Below are 23,448 nucleotides of genomic sequence, written 5' to 3'. Positions count from 1 at the left end.
TTTACCCCTCTACGCATTATTATATTATAAAAAACAATAAAATAAAAAATATAAATATCAAAACATGATTCAATCAAAAGACGAATCCTTAACTTTTAAGTCCTCTCGTAAGAGAAAAGTTTCTATAGAACTCAGATGCTGCCAGCCCTTAGCAGATTGGTGGACTTAAAAACAAAAACCAAGTTTCAGTCCAGTCCAGTTAACTAAAGGAAAAATTTAACTTTTCATGATCTCTTAGCCACCGTGCTTTTGGTTATGCGTGGTTGGATAAAGAAGTTTCTGTGCCCTGTTTGCCAAAATTAATAAAGCAAAATAACAGAACTCCAAGTGTTGCTGTGAATTATGGTCTAATTAACTAAGTAAGCGTAGCTTGTGTTATGGATACCATCATAACACAAGCTACGCTTACTTTTCTACTAGAAAGTTTTTGAATAAAACGGTTGTAACAAACAGCAGAACTTACAGACATAATTATTGATATTAGTATGGAAATGTTCTAAATATGGAAACGTAAATATAAGTTTTTTTTAGTTGTCAGAACAGCTGCCAGCGGTTTTTCTAAAGCTGAGTGAACTATAAACCATTTAGTTTATTTACTAATTAAAATATTATGAATATTTTTATAAAATTTTTTGGCCGAAATTAATTGCAATGACACTTATCGTTTTCATAAAGTATTATATAATCTACAAAATGAAAGGTTGTGTTATGTAAATGATTGAGAAACAAGCAGATTTATAGTTTTCAACTTTATAAAATTAAACATCCTCGTACGTGTAGGTACTTACACGTGTTTAATAACTTATCCATATCACTGACGTTTATTATGAAAACTAACGGATGAGTAAGCTCAGAGCTTCCGCGGTTTTTTCCGTCTCAATATTAATCCGAGACCAGCGTTATTTTTTTTTTTTTGCGAGCATCTAAAAGAAATGTCTGAAGTGTACTAAATCATATTGCTTTTGCTTCTGAATGTTTACCTACTTATTACAAGGCTGGCTCTCTTTGTCAGCACAACGTGCTGGGATTCTCCTATTTCCTTAGTTAGGAAGAAAGTAAACAAAGTGCGGTATTTTTTATTCGCTGAAACGTTTTATCGCAAACAAACACTGAAATCGTGGGTGTTTTATGGGATGGAATCTTTTGATATAATTTAACACGTCGATTGACTTATGAACGAGATAATATATATTATCAGAATACCATTTTGTCTTTGCTAAATTTTATTTTAACCGATTTCATAAATTCTTAATCAGATATGAGTCCTTATATGTTTCGCTTCAGACAGTCCACCTTTACCCCTCTACGCATTATTATTTTAAAGTACAAAATATATAAAATATAAATCTAATCATTTATAAAACACTTCCATTATTTTATTGGAGACCTAAATTATATTAAATAATGTTTTAGAGACTCCTAAGTTACGAAGAACTTCATAAGGTTTACCTAATCAAGAGTTTATTAAGTCGACCAATAAACACCATATCCGCATTTCATATTCAACTGAAGTCACATACGCGAGCGTTGCGTATGTTTGTGAACGTAAAGAGTGCTAATTATGCTTTTACTCCACAAACTTTCGTAACATAATTTTCCGCAATTTGTACGGAAAGGATTTATATTTAGAAATGTCAAAAACAAATTCTTTTATGTGGGACACAGCCATTTAATTTGTTATTAGCTCTTTGATTTTATTTTAAAGGTAAGTAAATGTATGATTATTATATCTGGTCGTCTTATACTATACGATTATCTGTATAGTATTTAAACGGGCAGTTTTTTTATTTTGCTTTTTAGTACTATGGGGACTGCAATCACACCTGGATGGTGAGTAATGATGCCTTAGATGGGGTGAGCTTGCCTAGAAAACGACTATTCACTCTATATTTTAAAATACCCAGATTTACGAATCGATTTTTCGGGGAAGACGGAAGATGGATATTATATATATATTTTTTATATTATATGTGTACGTTTATGAAATAAGTATATTTTATTTTATTTATTATTATTTATTAATTTTCGTAATTTATGTTTATTATTTTGTGTACACCCTAACACTTCTTCTTAAATTCATGTACTTTGGTTGGTTGCCTTGTAGAGATCCCTTTTAAGCGATAAGGCCGCCTATTGTTCCTTTTCTTTATTTATTTTGTGTTTATTTTTAATCTAATTTTTGTATTTGGTGTACAATAAAGTGTATTTTGATTTGATTTGATGAGGGAAGGGCATTCCAGACCTTTGCGGTGAGTATTAGAAAGAGAGAAGCAAAGTGCTTCGTATGTATTGATGGTATTTCTACTACATGACGGTGAAGATTCCTCCAATGATAGAAAGATGGTTTAACCAAATCGAATAGCTCCTGAACACACTCTCCGAAATGTATCTTGTAGAATAGGCTGTTCCGTATATGAGCGTATCAAGTTTAAATTTTTGGATTGAATATGAGTTTTTTTCGGGTATTGTATGTATAAAGCTAAGGGAATCCTAGAACATTGGTTTAGTCATATCTAAAAAATAAATAGAAAATGCAGCATGATAAAACGACCTAGATACTTTATATTACATAAACTACAAGCATACCAGTGAGTGACCCATTGCCCTAGTCTAGCTAATTTAATACAGAGTGTTTCCTTTAACAGCATCTTAACTTGCCACTGAAGCCATCAACTTTACTTGCACGTAAATTGCACTTCATAATTTTATTTCGGTCACTCAAAAAGTAGTACGTGTTGATTTTAGCGATTTTCCCCGTCGGCATGGTTTAAAGAAATGTTTTTTGACGACCAGTACGCATTCGCTTTCATGAGGATTTATTTTTACCTAAACTATTAGTGGAACGACCAGCGAACCTAAAAATATTTTCCGTTAATGATAAAGTTTTTCATAGGGATAAAATTATCAAAGATTTAATGTAAAGACTTGCATCCTATAATATCAACTTTTAACTTGTACTTTGCTAGGTTGCCTAGCAGAGATAAAGCGATAAGGCCGCTTATTGGACCTGCGTATATGGTGATTCTAATTCTTATTATCTATTCTGTTATGTTTTGGTTTAGAATAAAGTGTATTTTCATTATAATTTTTATTTCATTCGCGCGTATTAGTTTTATTAGAATAAAAAGTATACGTATGTTGCGTCCTTCACAACGGTCATAATTTAGGTGTGCTTAGGCAGTAGCCAAAGATATAAAACAATATATTATAAATACAACATGAAGGAAATTTTGCATAATTAAAAATAGGTACTGTAAATGTGAAAGTGTGTTTGTTTGTTTGTCCTCCCTTTACTCTGTAACTATGCAACCAATTTATGGCCAAGAGTTAGATGAAATTACGAACATTGGTTTTTTTTCCGAGGAAAACAAACGGTTCCCTCGGGATTTGTAAAAAAACCGTAATAGACGCGGGAAAAGAACGTCATAAAATTAATAAATATTTTAATAATAATACTTAGATCTTACCGGATTAATGTTAGGTGAAGATTTAAAGATTAATCAATAACTAAGAATTAATAAGTTTTCTATTGTTACAGCTCTCATCGTACGGTACCTCACAAGGCGATACATCGGCGAATACCATTCAAATACAGGTGAGAGTAACATTAAACAAACCTGGAATGCATGGTGGACTTAAAATTCCTTTCCAACAACATTCACTTTGTATTTATTAAACAATTGCTATTTTTTTATCCACAGATCTACTTTATAGGCAAACGGTGCCAATAAACGGTACCCCAGTGGAGTTGGAGGTGATAGACGTATCTGGCTCAAATGCTGACAAGTTTCCGGCAGAACAGGTAAATTTATTGACTCCCACAATATAATATCGATCACAAACTAACTGTCACGGCCAACCAACCTACAAGGTTTAACTAGATGGAATGACTACCTGGTACTAAATTTGAGTGCTGAAATACTATACTGACATTTAAAATACGGCTTTGCGGAAGAACGAGAAATAAATAATTCAGACTTTCACAGCGATTCCAGGTAGAAATAAAGTATCAATAGTTGAGATAAATCAGAATTCGATAACTATACGGCTCTAACAGTTATATATAGATGATACTGACTTGACCTTTCGCGTAAAATTTATAGCTAAAACTGAAATAAATATTGATTATAACAGTAATAAAAATCGAACACAATTCAATCATGAGATGTAGGTTAATGCAGCACGAAGACCTTGTTCAAACAGTGATATTCACCTTCACAAACCTAACCGGTGGCCTTTGGCACCCCTAAACAATAATACAGTTACTAAATCACGTAAAGATTAAGGATATTTATACGAGTTTTCTTTTAGAATAACAACAATAATTTCCCGAGGTCAGGTCGTTATATGAGTCTAAATTAACAAACGAGATAGAGTTTTTATTTCTACTTTTTTACAGCTACACTAAAAGGTAACTTCCGTATTGCTGTACCATAAACAAACGTATCAGTAACCATTTTTTTTCCGTGCAATACAATTTAAATACTACTGATCTGTTAATGGTACAATTTGGAGTAGTCAAAATATGGCTGTTAGTGAGCCGTAAACAAAATCGTAGATTAAACTGAGGCTGAACCCATTATTTTCTAACAAGTGGGTTAATCACCGCGAATATTATACGAGTGGCATGAGGAGTGAAGTCGCTCCAGTGACCCGCACCACGCGCTCTTAGTGAGTCACTTTGTTTATAGTTTCATACCTAGACTTAAAATAATAATATCGTCGGTAAAACTAAATTATTGCGTAAATGTTTGAAAGTTTACCAAATATTAATAATTTAAAATAGTGTTGCGCACCTCGTTTTCCTACTTTTCAAAAGCATTTCATAATATTCATATATCTTTTAAGTGAAACATTGAGAAAGGTACACCAAAACCAAACGATCTAGCGTTCCGGGAAGATGTCGCGTGGAAACCAATGCTTCCTAACAGGCCTGCCGGTTATCATCTTAGACTGCATACTTGACTGATAATGCACTCAAGGGTTAACTTGTGCTGGAATTTAAATAAAAATAATTACCTCAGAAATAACTGTACTGGAATAAAAAAAAATAATAATTACCTCAGAAATATATGGTTCAAGATAGTTCCAAAAGACTATGGAATATACCTATGTATGTTTTTAACTTAAGGGATTATTTATAAGCTTTTAAGCATAATCATAAACTTTTCTGAAAATGATACCTGACTAAAATTGACAATAAGGAAGTATTTGGTTGAAAAATATAAAAATTTAACTACAAACGAATACAGAACTATGCAAATAGAAATAACTACAGGCACTTTATAAAAATAATTAGTTTATTTCGAGTAACAGAGGTATTATACCTACTTTACACAAGCTCTTGAGATCAGACTTTAATAAATCTTTTCATAAGTTGTTTACATGCAGAACTGTCCATTAATGAAACGCCTTACACAATCAATTTCGTTAAATTAAACTAATTCTAACCTGTAATCCATTATAACCTAATATTATAAGCTCCTGTTTAAAACAATTACCACAGAACAGAAGCTGTAATTATGTGGTAATAATTGTGTTACGTATTTCGATAGACACGATATTATGATCGGGTACAGGTTTATGTAAGAAGGCGACTGTTTGTCGGCAGTAGATACGCGAAATCGATACATTATATTACATATTCAAGGACAATATTATATCGAAGGCCAGGCTTCCGTGCTTTTATCGATGTTCGCTGTTGATTGCCTACTCCCGTTTTATGAGTTGTGTTAATATTTGAATTGTATTGTTCTCTCAACAAGAGATTGGAATTGAGAAGCCGGAACGATAAAGTTTGCTTACAAACACGGGCCTTAAATAAGTAGGTATCATTTGATTACTATTTTATTTGCGCGCCAACAAGATTTGTAAAAGTAGTTATATTCGTTAACCTGTAAAAGTAGCAAAAAAAAACCTTCTTTTAAACAATGTCAACTTGATTTGAAACGAATCACCGTCGCGTGCTGATAATATTAACATCGCGGATAATCGTAATTTTAAATAACTTATCTCGAACTCCAGTGGCACCAAATTAGCCTCCAAAATAGTTTCTTAGCCTTTTAATTAATTAATGTCAGAACTGTTCCACTTTCGGCTAGGTGTTTCGTCTCACATAGATGAGGCACTTGAGTCTATTTCTAAATAGGTTAACCTGTCAGGATGTCAGATACGTACAAAAGCAACTTCCGAGACGGTCCGGTTACACAAATTTGTATTGATTTCACATGAAAAATATATATTTTACACCTTTCAAGTTTCAGATTTCTCTTTCATTATTTTTGTATCCTCTCAGTTTAGGCAATTAAAAAGACGTATAATATTAGGCGTATAATAATGAGTCTTTTATTTATAGCATTAAAATATATTTCATTTACTCAATTTATACAAAACGTAAATAAAATTATAAATTAACTATTTTCATATTTCTAGCTTATGGTTTCCAATGAAAGAAAAATATAATATAATAATTAGGTTCAAAGCAGCAAGCTTGTCCGCGTCTTTTAAAATACAGAGTAAGCATAGGCGCAGTGTTTTTATGTACTGTTTTTACCTTATACAATTACGTTCTTTAAAGTAAGAAAAAGTTCTTTAAAAATTACACTAAAAGCTCCATTATAATCTTAAACAAAAGTATACAAATTAAAAGACACGACGCGTAAGTACAATGTGTCTCTATCTTAACCTATGTGCGTAACGTAATCTAATAACCACCTACTCACCTAACATTTCGTCATTCTATTACGCTACGGTAATATATTTACCATGTGTCTCTTGTTACAGATACAATGGGCAGATGCATGCCTGCTTGTGTATTCAGTGACTGACAGAAGTAGCTTTGAATACGCCCAAGAAATCCTAAATACACTGAAAAGGTCACCTTCGAATAGCAGTCCGGCACACGGACCCGCTGCAGCATCCTCGGGCATGCCTCTTGCATTACTAGGAAACAAAACAGACTTGGATCATCTAAGACAGGTTAGTAAAGACACTTTCAGTAGGTAAAGCTTTTTTTTATAATTTAAAATGTATATATATTAAACGCTATACGCTGGTAGTGCACATCACTTAAAAAACTGACCTCTGCAGTTTTTATGTTTGCGTAAAGAAAACTGGGAAATCCTTTCTGGAAATCCCTTAGATTTTCTAAGTGGCTCTACAGTGGAATTTCTGCATTTCGAATATCTTTGTTCGCACTTCTTATAAAATTCAGGCATTTCTTTATAGAAGAGTTCTATTTTTCTATTTAAGATGGGTCTGTCTGTTTCTAATGTTTTTGCAAATATATCAGTCGATTGCATCGTTATGGTAGATACGTAGAATTAGGTATTAGTGTAGTGTATCATCATTACAATGATGTCAAACAATGGGCGTACTCTGTTGGACATAGGTTTATGTCGTCTGTTCCCTGACTAGCTGGGCAGATGTCATCGAGTCGCAAGGCTAGACGCAAGCGGCAGTGATAATGCCGGCACAAACCTAGAAAATCAGATCTCCCTACAAAAGACCCTGTATTATATATTGATAGAAAATTACGATCGATGTAATTAACATTGTTAAGGTTATTTCCCGGCTAAATTCAGTTTGCTTGCCATTTCTAAAATTACACCGAAGAAAAAATACGAAACCTCAACAAATCCTAGTTGATTTGTTTGCAATTTTGCCTTGACTTGCCAATAAGAAACCGCGTGGGCTTGCGTAACCTTTTGACATTTATAATCGGGTTACTGCCATAGATCCGAGTGACATTTCAGATATGATCTGATTATTAACTGGCATATAAATGTGATACAGGATAGGGTCTAGAGCCCAACAGCCAAGATAAGTGTGGGAAAACAAACATGAAAATGGGTTGATGACATCATAAATATAGCGGGAAAAGATTGGATGGGCCACCTACAGGAAAAATGGGAAAATATGGAGGAGATTTTATACCTCAGGAGACCATACACAAATATCAAATAAGACTTAATTTATATGTTTCAATTTAAAAACAATAAATTGTAAATGTGTTGGAAATAAATATATAATACTTAATAACCCAGCAGTGAGAGTCGAAACAGTGTGATGATTATGTCATAATCCAATATGTTAAACTAACTCGTACATACATACAATTTTATATATTTTATATGCATATAAAAATTGTCGTAACCGACAGGATTTGAATCTGCGACTCTCTGGTAATTGCGGCCTGAGCGCTTTGACCACTAAGCTATGGCTCTCCGGGAAAGCCGTCGAAGAGTCATCGAAGCATCGGTTCCGGAAATTGTTGTATGCATTTTAAATTTATGAAATTGATATTTCCTCCAAGTGTAGGTAAAAACACTATAAAAATTATAAAATTACCTAAATACATCAAAAAATGGGTCTTCAAAAAATGGTCCAAATAAATACATTGAAGACGTTGTGCATTTCATGGGGATCAAAATCATTGTTCTTTTCAGCATATCATTAAAGTTAATATGTTAGAGGATATCAGAGATTAAAAAAAAACCTGGGGCAGGGCGGGTTGCGACATTCGAACTCCCGAAAAACAAATTAAAATTACATACACACTTACATAAATTGGAGCCGTGCGAAGCCGGGGTGGGTCGCTAGTGTATCATAATTTACAAGTACCCACATTGATAGTGAAGAAATTCATTAAATTAACCAACAATTTCTTCGGTTGATGCAGGTGCCAACTAAAGAGGGTCAGGCGATAAGTTCAGCCCACGGCGCTTCGTTCAGCGAAGCGAGCGTAGCAGACAATTCCGGTGACCTCTACCGGTGCGTCGACCGCTTGCTCGCCGAGGTCCGAACTCCGCAGAGGACGAGAAAGTTCTCGGTAACGAAAATGCTGGGATCGTTAATAGGTATGTATTACTTCATTAACTAATATAATAGTATAATTTGTCGATAATTTGTGAATAAGACGTTTGGATGCTTTGTTGCGTGCAGGAAGAACGATATTTGGTGTAATAATATAAATGTTCTTGTAACCACGCGAAATTTGATGTTTTTCCAAGTAAGTAGCCTGTTTTTAACGGACGGTTTTTTCTTGCTTCTGGATAAAAAGCTTTTTAAGAGTGAAAGGTGTTAAAATGAGTAAGGTAGTTGAACATAGATTGCAAATAATTAAACATATCTTTAATGTTTATAATATAAGTATAGATTAACACCTGTATCTTTTGATTGCTATGACTTAGAACTTGTTGTTTTTCACAGCTCCAAAGGTTTTAAAATTTGATTATTTTGTATTAAATTCAACTTGATACCTCCTCCTCCTGATTAAACATACTTTCGGATTTATAATAACCAAGTGATTTTCCGATTTCTATTTCGAATTTTGGAACTGAAATCAAAAAATCATCAAACTTTTCCAAACGCGACCTATGAAAAATGACTGAGATAATAACTATGTTTATCTTTTTTCCAGGTGGTGCAACCAACAACAACCACAGCACCCGGGGGTCAGTCGTTGCCTGCCCCAGGGTCCCAGCGCCGGCAAGGCCCCCACTCGCGGCCGCGGCGCCATGACCGGAGCCGCAGCCAGTGCACCAGGCTCGCTGACGCCTCACCGGCGCCGCCTGCCTTGTCTGTCTGCCAGTGACGTCGCCTACATTCTTGTCATCCGCAAGACTGTTTACCAACTAAATGTTTAAAAGTCACCCTTATGTACAGTATGCACGATCTAAGTTTGCCGGACTGAAATTAGTCACGTTTGACTGCGCAGATACCGCATTCAATTCGTACATTACATAATAGTCTGCAATCTTATTGACAGTCCTGTAGGGTACTAAAAAAATACAAGTTTAGTACGCTCGCAAACGCAGTCTTTTACGAGTATCAAAACATACATCTTTGTAACAAAATGGATCTAATTCACCTATCTTAGAGACGGAAATCCTGGACTGCTAATTTTGATTTTTGAAACGTTTTTCTATGCGATTGTCTTAAGAATTTTTGACGAATCAATGCAGATAATTCCACGCTACACTGACGTTCCAGCGTTTCGATACTCAAAAACGACTTTACGATTGAGAGCGTACTAAGTATTAATGTCGCTCAGTACCCGCGCCAGCTCAGTTTAGGGCGGAAAAACTTGCTTGCTTGTATTTAAGAACGCCCTAAAGTACACGCAAAAACTTTTCAGGGCGGTCAGAAAGTTTAGAGATTATTTATTGTAGGTACATGCGTGAACGTCTCAGACAGGCAAATTTCGGCCCGGCCTAGTATGATTGTGCGACCTGTAAGCTGCATGAGATCATTTTAGTGCGCTCTGATGATTGTTTGAACAGATTTGGTGAACTTAGACACTATATATAACGTGAGACGCTATTCGCTAAGGTGTTCAGGGTGTGACTACTAGAACTTTCTATAGTGTATATTCTGATCCACGTATCCAATGAACAGTTACGCCTGTAAAATTTAGGCATAGGATACAAGGACATATTCCTAAGACTGCCTCTACTTTTTGTATGTAGTTATTGTATTATTAGTGTGAGTAATAACAAATGAAAAAGGAAACAAATAAGAGGAATAAGACATTGCTTTGTCATATTGCTTTTATAAAGTGTATACAGCAGCCTTACTCAACGTGCAAACAAACAAAACTTTTTAATTCCAATGCCCAAGGTAATGAAAAGTAATCGTAAGTGAACTTTGAGGGTGCTTGGTAGTAGTTTAACGAGTGATTTTTTAAACGTATTTTGTATAAAAACCTATATGAGGCAAAATAACGCTATATATAGATAGCTACTATTCGGAAAACAAAATTAGTATTGTTTGGATTAAATATCCCTATATTAATTTTAATTACAACAAGTGACAGGAATGGGATATTGGTGCATATTCTAAGGCTTTAAAGGTCTCTTAAGCATTGATCAACGCAAGCAACTGGGTGGAAATATCGACAAATTCAAAATATTATCGTGGTATGTACCCGTTGATCTATGCTTAAGAAATGTTGATTAACCACGAAAATATTAGTTTAAAAGCTTTAAAGGTCGCTTAAACTTTGCACTATAACTGATGTGTGTACCTTCTTTATCTATAAGTAAATATGAGTAACTAAAACTTTATTTAGATTATAAAGAATTGATGCTTAAAATTACTATGTATATATATATATACTGTATCTATTTTGAATCTTGACAATAACCACCTCTTGGAGTCATCGTTGAAATAAAGATACCTGATTAACTAAATAAATAAATGTGCCAAAGATCTTTTGTGTTTGTAGCTGTAGTCGTAAGCGTTATACGATTATGAATTAAATTGTCCTTTGATGCACACCATTAAATGGATGTGACTAAATCATTGTAAATAATTAAAACATAATATTTTAAATATTGTTATAAAAATATATTACAAACGAATATTGATGTTGCAAATTACAAAAAAATGATATAAAAGAAATTCATCTGGTCATAAGCATTTAGTAGATGTAAAATTGAAATATGTAGTTTTTGTGAGATGTTTTTACCCCTAGAGAACTCTAAAATCATCTGGTATCGAAAAAACTGACCTGCCTACGTAAGTAAAAAACAAGAATGAGATGAATGAGTGATAAAATCAATAAAATTATATATTTAACTTATGTGAAATTGCAGTCGTTTTTATTCGGTTATTTTAATCAACATCTGAAAATCTAAATCTAAAGATCTGAAACTGTTTACAGCTCACTCTAAAAGTAATAAATAATATATGGTAGATTTTGTTTGTTGATACTTTACAAACCAGTAGTCATTTTCATTTATTAACGATTTCTACTTATTTGTTTAAATATTGTCAAAATATAATATATTCAAATGTACTACTCATGTAACTGTATGAACACTTAGACTCGTTGTCGGGACTTACTTTTAGGCCACGAATATTGTATAATTCTAATTATTCTGAGTATTCTTAAGTGTAGCCAAATTTGCATACAAAATCTTTTCTACTTTTACACAGTATTAATAATTTTAAGATTAGTTTTAATCTTATTAAAAACGCATCTAAACTATATTGAGTTTCTCCCAATCTCAATTTAATTCTTTGATCATATTTGAGTGTTTGCCCTATCAGTAGAGGTATTCATTAATGATGTAGTTTCAAAATGTACTCCAAATATATAAGTGTATTCAAAGAGAATAGAAACACAATAGGGGTAGTTACGATTTTATGTCATAGCAAATCCTGGGAGCTGACTTCTATCGCTTAAAGCAGTGTTATTTTAATATTGTTGACGAAATTGTTTCAGAAATATCATAATCCTCGTTTTAGAGGCATCAAGGTATTTCTTAGAAACTATATTTTGTTTAAATTATATTGCTTTTAGCAATATGAGTTCTCTGTATTCAGAAACATGCATATTTCCAGTGCATATCTATGATATAATTCAGTAAACTTTCTAAAAATTGTTAACCGGTGCAGTGGACACCATCAAAATGTACCTATATTGCACATAATTTGATTTGAGTGTAATTTGTCAAAATACCCAGACTTGTTTAAGACCTCACATTGGTAACTTGTCGGCAATCAGGAGTTATTTTTTTTTTTAATCCTTCAACTAGTTAGCTATGTTTCATAAATAAATTGATCATGAAATTATCACTTTGCGATGGCCCAAACAGCCGGGGTCCGTTTTTAGGTAGTACAAATTACGTTCATTATTCAACGTTTAAAAATGCTTTTTGTCAAGTCTAGTCATTAGGTATAGGCTGTGAAAAAGACATTGTAGAATGAAATGAATGTTATTTTCATAATTAATACCAAAGAACCAAATATTAGATGTTAAAAATGAACAATACTGATTTACATATGTGTCAAAGACGACCTATATGTTTGTTGGTATTCGTCTTTGGAAACACAGATTGACCTAACCTAACCTATTAATAGGAAGATACTTATATAGATCTAATTATCACACAAACTCGCACATGCATATAATACATTATGATGCGATTCTCATATGAACAAATCCGAATTCGGATTGAGACGTTACCACTACGAGCTTCCAGATTCCAAATCAATATAAGATTTTATTTTGATTTGGAAAATTGCTTCTAGTTTACTTTTATAACAATTATTTTGTTTAAAATCACATTCCTTACTAAATTGCCGAAGTTGGTCGGTTGGTTCAATAGGTTTTCCATTGACTAAATGTTCCGAAAACATGATATTTAAAGAGATGGCAAAAGATTATATTAAGTAGATAATATTAAGAGAAAAAGAAATATGAACTGATTGATTTATAAGATGTAAATAGTAATTTTATGTTAATGAATTAAATTGTATGATAATGATTCGTCTCTGTTTTATTTCTGCGAAAACCTACAAATTCTCCAAAAAATTACGATGATGAATCCAAATTAAGGAAGACCTGCAAACCATTTGATCGGTTGATTCTACAATCATACATAGGCACGAAGATTTGAGAGTTCTAAGTATGAAGTTTTGACCGCCTTTAATAAAAGAGTGCTTGACCAAGCCACAACCCCAGAAATTGTTTTAACTACTGCGGCCGGGCACTAGAATGTTTTATAAGCGGTATTGATTTTTTCATAGACATACATTATTTTCGTAAGAGCTTACGAAAAGTCAGAGCTTTGATTTTGCGAAGAATGGTAATTTAAGCAGAACAACCTACTATAGTGTATACTTCAGCCATCTACGAATATTGTATATTATCTTATCTCACTATCAATGCTTTATTAGACAAATTATTTAGCCATTAAGAAAATATACAATTGAAGGTACATCGTGTTACTATATCAATTTTAACCAATAATAACAACACTCAACACTCCACACTCAGTTATTTTAGAATATCTTACAAAACATTATCAAACTTTCCTTAGTGTATTGCGGCTTGGAAATCCCTGAAACAACAAAGCATAAATCCAATATAGATGATTTAATACAACAAGGCTCATCTGTATTTAACCCACTTACCAAAGTGGCGAATAAATTATATCAAAACAAGGTGGAGCTGATTCGTATTGGAATGGCTACAACCAATCACCACTAAACATCCATTTATATCCTTTGTTTTCCTAATTGCCTCAGTTAGGAACTGTACCTCGAAGGAAAATGTATACTGATGAATTAATAACTTTAAAAACGGCATAAAAGGTTGAGTTACCTAATTGCGACAATCAGAGTTATCTCCTTGGTCTAAATTTGTAAATGTAGAGGTATTCGATTTTTTGTATTAAGAAACTGTTTGGATTAGACCTTTTACCTTTTCGAAGAGTATGTTACGCCCGCAACGTAACGTAACGTAGAGTTGCAATGTCCTAATGCGATGAAAGATCTAATTCAAAATCTTAGATTGCATATTGAATTTAGTAGTGCTATCCTATGTACGGGAAGGGTAGGAAAACATGGAATTTCTAAATCAAATGAAGATTTTGGATAATTTACTGTATTTAGTAGTGATATCCTTATGCACGGGCTAGCGGCGTGCATAGAGGGTGTGCACAGGTTATGCAGATGATATAATATGAAGAAAATCTCCAGTACGAGTTATAAAAACTTAAGGGTAGGTTTTTATAACTCCTACAAAACCTATCTTAAATTTTTTGATAACAAGATTTTTTTTCATTTTAAATTATCTACCCGCTTAGTGGACACCCTGTGCATACCCTGTATGTACCCCACTGGTACGGGGAAGGGTAGGAGTAAGAATTTCTAAATCAAATATGCCAGCTTAAGACTTTGGCTAATTTTGATAATTAATTTCCAATTGAAAAGTGGGAAGTGAGATAAAAAAACATCTTTTAGACGGCCGAGTGGCGCAGTGGGCAGCGACCCCGCTTTCTGAGTCCAAGTCCGTGGGTTCGATTCTCACAACTGGCAAATATTTGTGTGATGAACATGAATGTTTTTCAGTGTCTGGGTGTTTATCTGTATATTATAAGTATTTTTATGTGTATTATATTCATAAAAAAATATATTCATCATCTATCTTAGTATCCATAACATAAGCTACGCTTACTTTGGGGCTAGATGGTGATGTGTGTATTGTGTATATCTTAAAGGCTAGTTACGATTCTTTATGTAGGTTAATCAGGCTAACTTATCATCGTATTTTCGTAGGTGTCCGTTTCGGTTTTTACATGAAACTAGCTGTTGCTCTATTCCACAGGAACTGTTAGTTTTCCCCAAGCGAAAAGAGGCATATGTGCCATTCCATACATAATCTATCGCTGTTCTAAATTACATCCAGACCCATTCAGCCGTTCTAGTTTGAGTAACGTTGTGAAATAAGCTTGTATTTCCTACAAATGTTTAATTAGAATTTGAATGAAAATGAAATCGAATACGAATTGCAGAATGTACAAGCGTCATGACCATAATACTCATGACAATAGACGCACCGATTCGGCGGGCACGATAATATAAATCACATTCGCATCCCGAACAATGCCGGAGATCAGAGGGGTGCGCGCCCCAGCTGCGTGCCCCGATCGATCTGCGGACCGCCTCAACTTCTCGCCGCACAGCTTCACAGTCTGTCAACGCCGTTCCAAATTCAAACGTCCGTCACTACTCCAGCCAGTATTATGTGTTTTTAAATTGTCATAGGCAACTTTTTTTTACCTTAACGGACCTTTTTAGTGTTATGTGCTAGTTTCTTTTACAATGGAGGGGCGGAGGACTTGGGAAGGAGTGCCTGTGGGCGAATCGCACTCTCCTCCGCAGTCGGTGCCGGGTAGACGGACTCCGCTGGGTGCTGTCGGCCTCGGCGGCTTTTATATGCAAGGAGGCCAGCCTCCGCCTCCACAACATTGCTATCCCACTGATGAAAATCAGCCGGAACCAGGCACGAGCTATGGCCAAAGGTTAGTTATGTACTGCGTATGTATTGTTTTGAGAATATGTTTTTCCGCGCATGCGTATTAGACTCAAGCAGTTATATGTACTTATTTAAATATATATCAGAATACAACACAGAGTAAAGGTCAAAGTTAAAATTATAATAAAATTAACATACCTAAAATATAATAGAACCGAAAGCCTCACCCACGCACAGGGTGAAATGTCGGTACACTACAATGGGTGTTCTGAAATCTTCGGTACCACTTTGTATGGCAAGGCTGGTATCATGACCAATTTAACTGATAGCAACTTGGCACGGGATTTCAGATCCTTAAAAATATTCTAGCTTTCTCGCCCTACTATCACCAATCGGTAATAAAATTTTCATGCTAGAGATTCCTTACAACATCGGACGATGTGCATACAATTTCTAGTTCTCTTTTTTTTTTTTTTATAAAAACTATCATCTACTTAGTAGGTAAACTTTAAGGTTAAATAGCCTTTTAACTACCTTAAGAGAATTGGGCTATCAAATTCCAACAATATTTTTGAATCCGACTTATAGTTTTGGAAATTAGTTCGATCAAACCAATAAACCAACAAAAAAACAAACTATTCAGATTTGTTATTGCAAAGCTTGGATTGCTCTACCTCTTACTTCTAGCTTACATCAATACGACTTAACACAACAAAGGTGAGATGAGAAGCTTTAAGCAAGTAGATAAAGAATGTAAAAATCCATCAACAACACAGGTTACAGAAAAATATAAAAGGAGGCAATGCATTAATGGAGCACGCCGCACCTTACTCTAAATAATCTTCATGCTTACTCTTGATATTATATAGGAAATGGGAGTATCCAGATATACAGTGGTGTACACTTCACATATGTGTAAAGCACTGCCTACCTTTAAGTTTTAGGTCACGGGTTTCCACCAAGAATGAAAAACTCTTTCCTTCCATAGTCCACCAAGCTGGCCATGGGATATCAGCGAACTTCACACGCATGTACGATTCCTCACGATATTTTCCTTCACCGTTAAAACAAGTAACATTTAATTGCTTCAAACGCACATAATTTAGAAAAGTTAGTGGTGAGGAGAGGAAGCCAAATCTTATTACAAGGCCCGCTCGCATCCGAGGAATACTAATTAAAATGAAAACTGTAATTTTACTAATTTATAAAGATAGCTATAGGTATACATAAAATGCCGCAATTCGTCCACCCTAAGCACTTAACTATGACCCTAGTGATCGTTAGTAGATGTGACATACGAGAACTATATTATACAGCCCCGTTCAAAGCACACCATTCAGTAGACGCACTTGTTACGCTTCCCTTCACTGAAGCCCCCTGCACTGTATAATTCTGCGGGGGTTAAAAATCGCCATAATGGTACCCTTATGCCCGTTTTCACTAACGACGGACTATTAGTATAAAAGTAAGTAACGCCTAATCAAAGAAGATTCCTAGGCATACATTTACCTTTAACCAATCTATTTTCACTAGGCAACTCATATAACATAACTTGTTTATGGCTCTTGCCACAAGGAGTGGAATTTTGTGTTTGTATTATCATATTCTTCATTTTCGGATGGAATTAAGGTTACTAAAACAACCGAATTAAATTTTTTTTTCATCTGTCAAGTGCCTCATCACATAGGAGTTCGTGAAACGTTAATTTTCTCTAGGAATCGATTAATGCGATTGCTTGATTTAGTTAAAACAGAAATATGAACAGCAAACAAACAGTCGTTTTCGAGTATCAAAACACTAAGCGTAAAATGACACAACGAGTAGTTTATCTGGTTTTAAAGCTTAGGTAAATCCGCACTTCTATATCCAGCGCTGTTTGCTAAGTAAAAAAAAGGCGAACGTAGAAAGCATGGCTTCAATACGAGGAAAATAAGGTTTATTACTTTGATGTACCAAATCTTATATGGGTACTAAAGCTAAGATTTCGACTTTGCTCGACTTAGGAATCAGTTAAAACGAGAGTCTCGTTTAGCAATAACTATTCTTAGCAAAGGCAGCCTTTATTGACAAATTAGATGGCCCACCAGATGGAAATTAGAAATCCATCGCCTATCGCATATTAAAAGAGCAACACTAAGTAAGATTATCTATGATCAAAAAATGTTTTTGTTCCTCCCAAAGATGGCATGCCCACAGTCGGTGTCATACGTGTGCTAACTATTTAACGAAGTAGGTAAGTCGTGTGTTCTGCGTGTAATTACGTACCTACCTATACCACTCGCGCACTCCTAGTTCTCATTCTTAGTTCCTACCCTTACCTCACAACAGACTATACAGAAAACTTAGCCCCATTCAACTCGTTACGACCACAGCAAATTTAACCTAAGAAAATAAAAAATGGATATCATACACATCCTTAGCAACATAGAAAAGCAGCCTAAGAGTTTAGGAAAACACAGTTTTTGTTGTTAATCGCGCGAAAAGTCTAGTTTATTCTGATTATTTAAATTTTTTTTTTTGAACTTAGGATCAGGGGTTAAAGCGAGCACAAAAGTTTATATTATTGATTATTGTTATTGAGTTATAAAATTAATTAGATTTTTTTTTTTTTTCAGGGCTCTTGGGGATGGAAAATCTAAACAGAAAATAAGACAAGGAAAAACCGTGCGGCTTAACATAAACGCGCGAGAACGAAGAAGAATGCACGATTTAGTGAGTATTTAGTATAACTTTTTATATTCTTTGGATATTACTTGCAGAAATTCAAATGAAATTTTTTATTTAATTATGCCATTGCAAATAATGCAAAGATAAATAAATAATAATAAAATAAAATAAATAAATTAGGCAATGGTTATCAACGGTGTTCAAGGCACAGTGAGGTTATAACCTATCCATTCAAAATTTGAGGACAGGAGTAACAAAAACCCATGCATCCATACTTCCTCACAAACTTTATAATATTAGTAGGATATAACCTAGTAGGATTTATGCTGTTGTTAGAATAATTATTATAAACATTAAGAACAAAATACATATTTTAGGGGGCGTTTTAGGAATGTTACATAAAACTGACATTTTAAAACAAAATACTTACTGCTTTTTGGGCGGCATTAAGTCAATCTCAACGCTCATTTCTAAAATAAGCAACAAAAAAAGGTCCATTAGCTGCTTATCCGAATTGACTGTAAATCAAACACTGAGTCAGTAAGCTCAACTGTTCAATCGATAATGTATAAACGTTCATAAATTCCTTCTTCCGCATGCATGTTGGCTATAAAGATTATTTAAAGAAACTGATTATGAATGAATCCATTTGAAAAGTAAGCAAGATTAATAGAGTTTAAGTGGGTTGCCTATAGACGAAATCTGCGGTGGATAAAAACAAGACGGCAATCTGAAACGGATGGTGAACAGATTTTTGGAGAATCTGGGAAAGTCATGAAATATTGTGCCGGGAACCAAATCAAGTGGTTATGTGATACTTCACTTTTGTCTTGATCGTTTTAACAAACGTGCGATACAGCGGGAGGTGGTACAAAGTACATACGCCTGCACCGCTCTGTCTTAATGCTGGACAAGTCTTGTGGAATGAAACCTGACAATAATTTGATGTTAAATTTGAGTTATTTCTTCCGAATAAGAGATTGATAATAGTTAATGTACATAATACGTGCTCGTACTTTTTCTTTTAATTCGATTTCTACTTGGCCCATCTCTTATTTCTTCCATAATATTCTTTTTTATTTGGGGTTTATTTTGCTGATGCGAATGAGCTTTTTAAAGCTATGAATTGTTTTCTATATTCATACAATAATAATATTATAAGAAAGGATTATTTTTTATGTTTCTTTATTTGTAAGTATTCGATAAACTCTGAACCAATTTTAATAATTCTTTCATCATTCGAAAGCTATTTTATCTAGAACAAGCTGTTGCCCGCGACTTCGTCTGCGTTTGTTTTTTTTTTAATGTGGCATTAAATTAAGTAGTAGTTCTAAAAAAATTTAAAGTATTCAGTATCGCTAAGCCTTAAATTAGGGGTTTGCTGCTGTCCGCTGAGGAGTTATGTCCTCTATCTCTAACCACAGTTTAGGCAAAATTAACCTCTATAGTACAAAAATAATTATTTAAATCGGTTATAATTTCGGAGTTATGGTGTAAAATGTGTGTAAAAAAACATAGTATTTAATCATTTCTAATCAATTTCAGAACGACGCCCTAGATGAACTTAGAAGCGTGATACCTTACGCCCACTCACCCTCCGTGCGGAAGTTGTCCAAAATAGCCACACTGCTGTTAGCTAAAAATTACATCCTTATGCAGGCCAGCGCACTTGAGGAACTGCGAAGGTATCATCATAAATAACATTAGTAGCTTATAAAAGTTCTTATTTTTTTTTCATTTTTATATTCTACGTGCTAACGATACAAAGATCGATAACAATTTGACTAAAAATTAAAAAATATATTTTGGTATGGGGACATTATTAGTAATGACAAAATGTATATTATTAAAGACAAATGTGGGGTCAACTTTTCAAATTATGGTATTGTCATCGGTTTCTTCGTATGTGTGCTAAATTCCAACTTAATCTGATGGTTTGAAGTGCGTGAAAATCACACTCAACAATTCCATTACACTACATACTGACATACCAAGCTAATAAAAGCGTGTTTAAAATCAACTTGTATAAGAAGTGTTTATGTTTTTGGACCTACATATTTAAGAATTAAAGGATCTTGGAAAAGTTCTAAACTCTCCCGGAAAAGTTGGGCTCGATTCCCAGGCCAAAAATTCTTGTTTATTGTTCTGCGCGTTCTGCTGGCCAAAAATTCTTGTTTATTGTTCTGCTGTATCGGCGATTTTGTAAATCGGCACTGTCAAATCTGGCGACTTAGACGACGATCTACTTTCCAGCTATACATGACTGCTATATAAATACAATAGACCAAGTTAGATAAAAGGAAACTATTTCATGACCATATCTCTACATGTGTTTTTTTATTTATTTTATTTAAATAACTTTATTGCTTGAGAACGGATAAAAAGTACAGGAAAAAATTAAATAATATTCAAGCAAAAGGATACCTAATAACTAATAGAGATCCCATCCAGGCTACCGTAGCGAAAGGAGCCAATAAGACACTTGAGCGGCGGGCACATAACACAATAATACACACATAAATACATGCTAGATAATATATAAAATAATAAACATAATACATATATATTTATACAAAACACATACAATCAGATATGGTCAATATAGTAATAGCACAAAAAAAAAAACAGAAACTAGTAAAAAATATTTAGCGACAGATAGTATTTCTTTACACGCAATTTATAAGCTGCTAAAGATAATTATTTCTTTATTACAAGTCAGGGAGAACGATTGCATTGCATCTTTAATGGTAAAGGAAGCCGAATAGCTAAGCAAATTGGCTTTAACAGTTAAGATTAATTTCTGTCAAGGAACGAACGCTCTTGTTGCTTAAGTTTCTATCTCAGTCACAAATTTTCTCTTTCATTCCAGGTTAGTAGCTTATCTGCAAGGAACAGCAACCGCGGCAGGTATAGTACCACCACCTGGGTTCGACCTGGCTGGGTTACCGGCTGCCGCAAAGCTTCTACAGCCACCGACCTCGGGACCTCCCGCTCCTCCAGATCCACCGTCTTAACCATAGAAACAGCTAATAAGTCAATACATAAATATCTTAAGATAATTAGGTATAGTTTACAGTCAAATTAGTGTAGGGATTGGAAAACTACATTACAGAGCAATGCAGAATATGTAAATTGTAAAGTTAATAATCATAACAATGGAGGCGTCATTAAATGTATTTTCCACCGCACATTAGTTAATTCAAAATTTGTAACGACGTTTTCATTTATAAAAACCCAAAAATTTCAAGACAAAATTTGAGAATTAAAAACTGCTAATCTGTAGTTGCGTTCGGTAAAGGCTAAAAATATTTTATTCCCTAGCGCTCCTTTTTTACTACTAGAGAACTTTGATCCAGGAACATCTATGTGTTCCAAACAGTATTTTACACAACTGTCTGTATAGCTATAAAACTGATGTTTGTATTACAAAATTAGTATGGAGAAGTTTTCTTACGCAATTATCAATTATCAATTATTGATTATTATTTATCAATTATTATAATATTTATAAGCAATTTTAAGCAATAATTATTGCTTCTACGCCACAGTCATGAAAGGGGAAGCAGGGATGAATTCTGAAAATCGTTGTAGTAGATTTTGAGTTAACCGGAAAACCTCTTTGCTCACGAAGGGGTTAGAGCTACATGCAAACAGTAGGAATACATTTTATTTTAATATGGATGTGACTAAGATGTGGCCGAAGATTAACAGAAATGTTTGAAGATTGTATTGTGCTCTAAGATAAAAAAAATAATGTCATACGGTTTTACCTTTTGTATATTTGTGCGATGTTTAAATAATAAGTTTTTGTTTTGGAGAACGTTTAGATAAGCAAGGGTACAGTGCTCATATTCTACATTAATTAATCTACTTCTAGTAATGAACCGTCTTAGCGATCGTATTGAAATTATTTATATAACGTCATATTTATTTTAAAATATAATATAAAAATATATTTATAAGAAGAATGGTAGTATTATAAATATTAAGAGAACATTTGAAAAACTTGTAAATAGCTCTAAGTACTCGTAATGGACTATAAAAATGCTTTCAGTATATTATTTTAATTAAGATAAAATCTTTCATCTTACTCAAATATTTTCAGACTGAAATGCTGAGGCAAAAATGTACATTATATATGAAAAACATTATTCACAAACACCAACGTATAATTAATTCTGTCTGGATGGCTGGTCTGAATTTAAGATAACCAAGTATTAGTAGTAGAGCTTTTTGTGACGGATCTCGTCCAGGGAAGTATTACTCGGGTTCTTATTTCTGCCGCTAAGCAGCATTCCTGTGGTTCGGTCTAAACGGACGTACGTTTTCCGTCGTAATAACAGGCACATGAGGGTAAACACCTACGCTTCAGGTTGGTAGACCAAAGTCTATCTTAACAAATTATGTTACTTGATTTGTTGCTTGACGATGGAATCTACGATTAGGCGGACAGTCTGCTTGGTATTACAACTATAAAAAAAAAAACCTTAACAAAAGATATTTTTTAATAATAATTCATTAGTAGATCGATTAAATTCTTGTATTTAACTCGCTTTAGCTACACTCTTATCCTAAAGTAATTTTGTATTTAACATAATTCTAATTACTAAATATAAATAAATAATACTGGTACTTAAGTATTATGATACAGATTCATATATCTAATGAATTTCGAAACTTAAAAATACTCGAGCATACCTACGTAGCATATGTATTGCCATAATTTCCATAACCATACTACTTGTTGCTCTTTAATAATTCAGTCCATAATAGCTCCCAAACAGATTCCGTATCCCGCAAAAGGACCGAACTCTGTCCCCTCCTACACTTGCAAAATTAAAAAATCTTATTCTTTTTTATCTGTTTTCGATAACCAATATATACGGTCAACATTTTTGTTAGATTCAATATGCTTATATTTCTAAAACTTAACAACGCAAAAATGTAGAGTCGTTTACAAGCTCTTCAAATATCTCAACAATTAAATGTAGGTAAGTGTAATTTAAGTATTC

At 33.8% G+C, this 23,448-nt stretch overlaps 2 protein-coding genes across 2 annotated transcripts in view; both read left to right on the top strand.

The window, feature by feature from the left end:
- The window catches only part of LOC120637268 (ras-like protein family member 11B), a 34,066-nt gene extending 20,792 nt beyond the window's left edge, over positions 1 to 13,274 (top strand). The window contains exons 3-7 of the mRNA XM_039909024.1: positions 3,539 to 3,595; positions 3,702 to 3,802; positions 6,784 to 6,978; positions 8,681 to 8,858; positions 9,422 to 13,274. Of these exons, the coding sequence (XP_039764958.1) occupies positions 3,539 to 3,595; positions 3,702 to 3,802; positions 6,784 to 6,978; positions 8,681 to 8,858; positions 9,422 to 9,522 (632 nt within the window). The 3' untranslated portion in view covers positions 9,523 to 13,274. The remainder of the gene's footprint in view (positions 1 to 3,538; positions 3,596 to 3,701; positions 3,803 to 6,783; positions 6,979 to 8,680; positions 8,859 to 9,421) is intronic.
- Positions 13,275 to 15,517: 2,243 nt separating this feature from the next.
- Positions 15,518 to 21,635, top strand: LOC120637316 (class E basic helix-loop-helix protein 22-like). The gene is made up of 4 exons (XM_039909101.1): positions 15,518 to 15,815; positions 18,385 to 18,481; positions 19,982 to 20,121; positions 21,306 to 21,635. The coding sequence occupies exons 1-4, from the start codon at positions 15,616 to 15,618 to the stop codon at positions 21,448 to 21,450; spliced, it is 582 nt and encodes a 193-aa protein (XP_039765035.1). The 5' UTR covers positions 15,518 to 15,615; the 3' UTR covers positions 21,451 to 21,635.
- The last annotated feature ends 1,813 nt before the right edge of the window (positions 21,636 to 23,448 follow it).

The sequence above is a fragment of the Pararge aegeria genome, chromosome 3 (genome assembly GCF_905163445.1).
Source record: "Pararge aegeria chromosome 3, ilParAegt1.1, whole genome shotgun sequence".
NCBI classification, from domain to species: Eukaryota; Metazoa; Arthropoda; class Insecta; order Lepidoptera; family Nymphalidae; genus Pararge; species Pararge aegeria.
The sequence above is the reverse complement of the archived record's forward strand: the minus strand, read 5'-3'. Positions and strand labels throughout refer to the sequence as shown.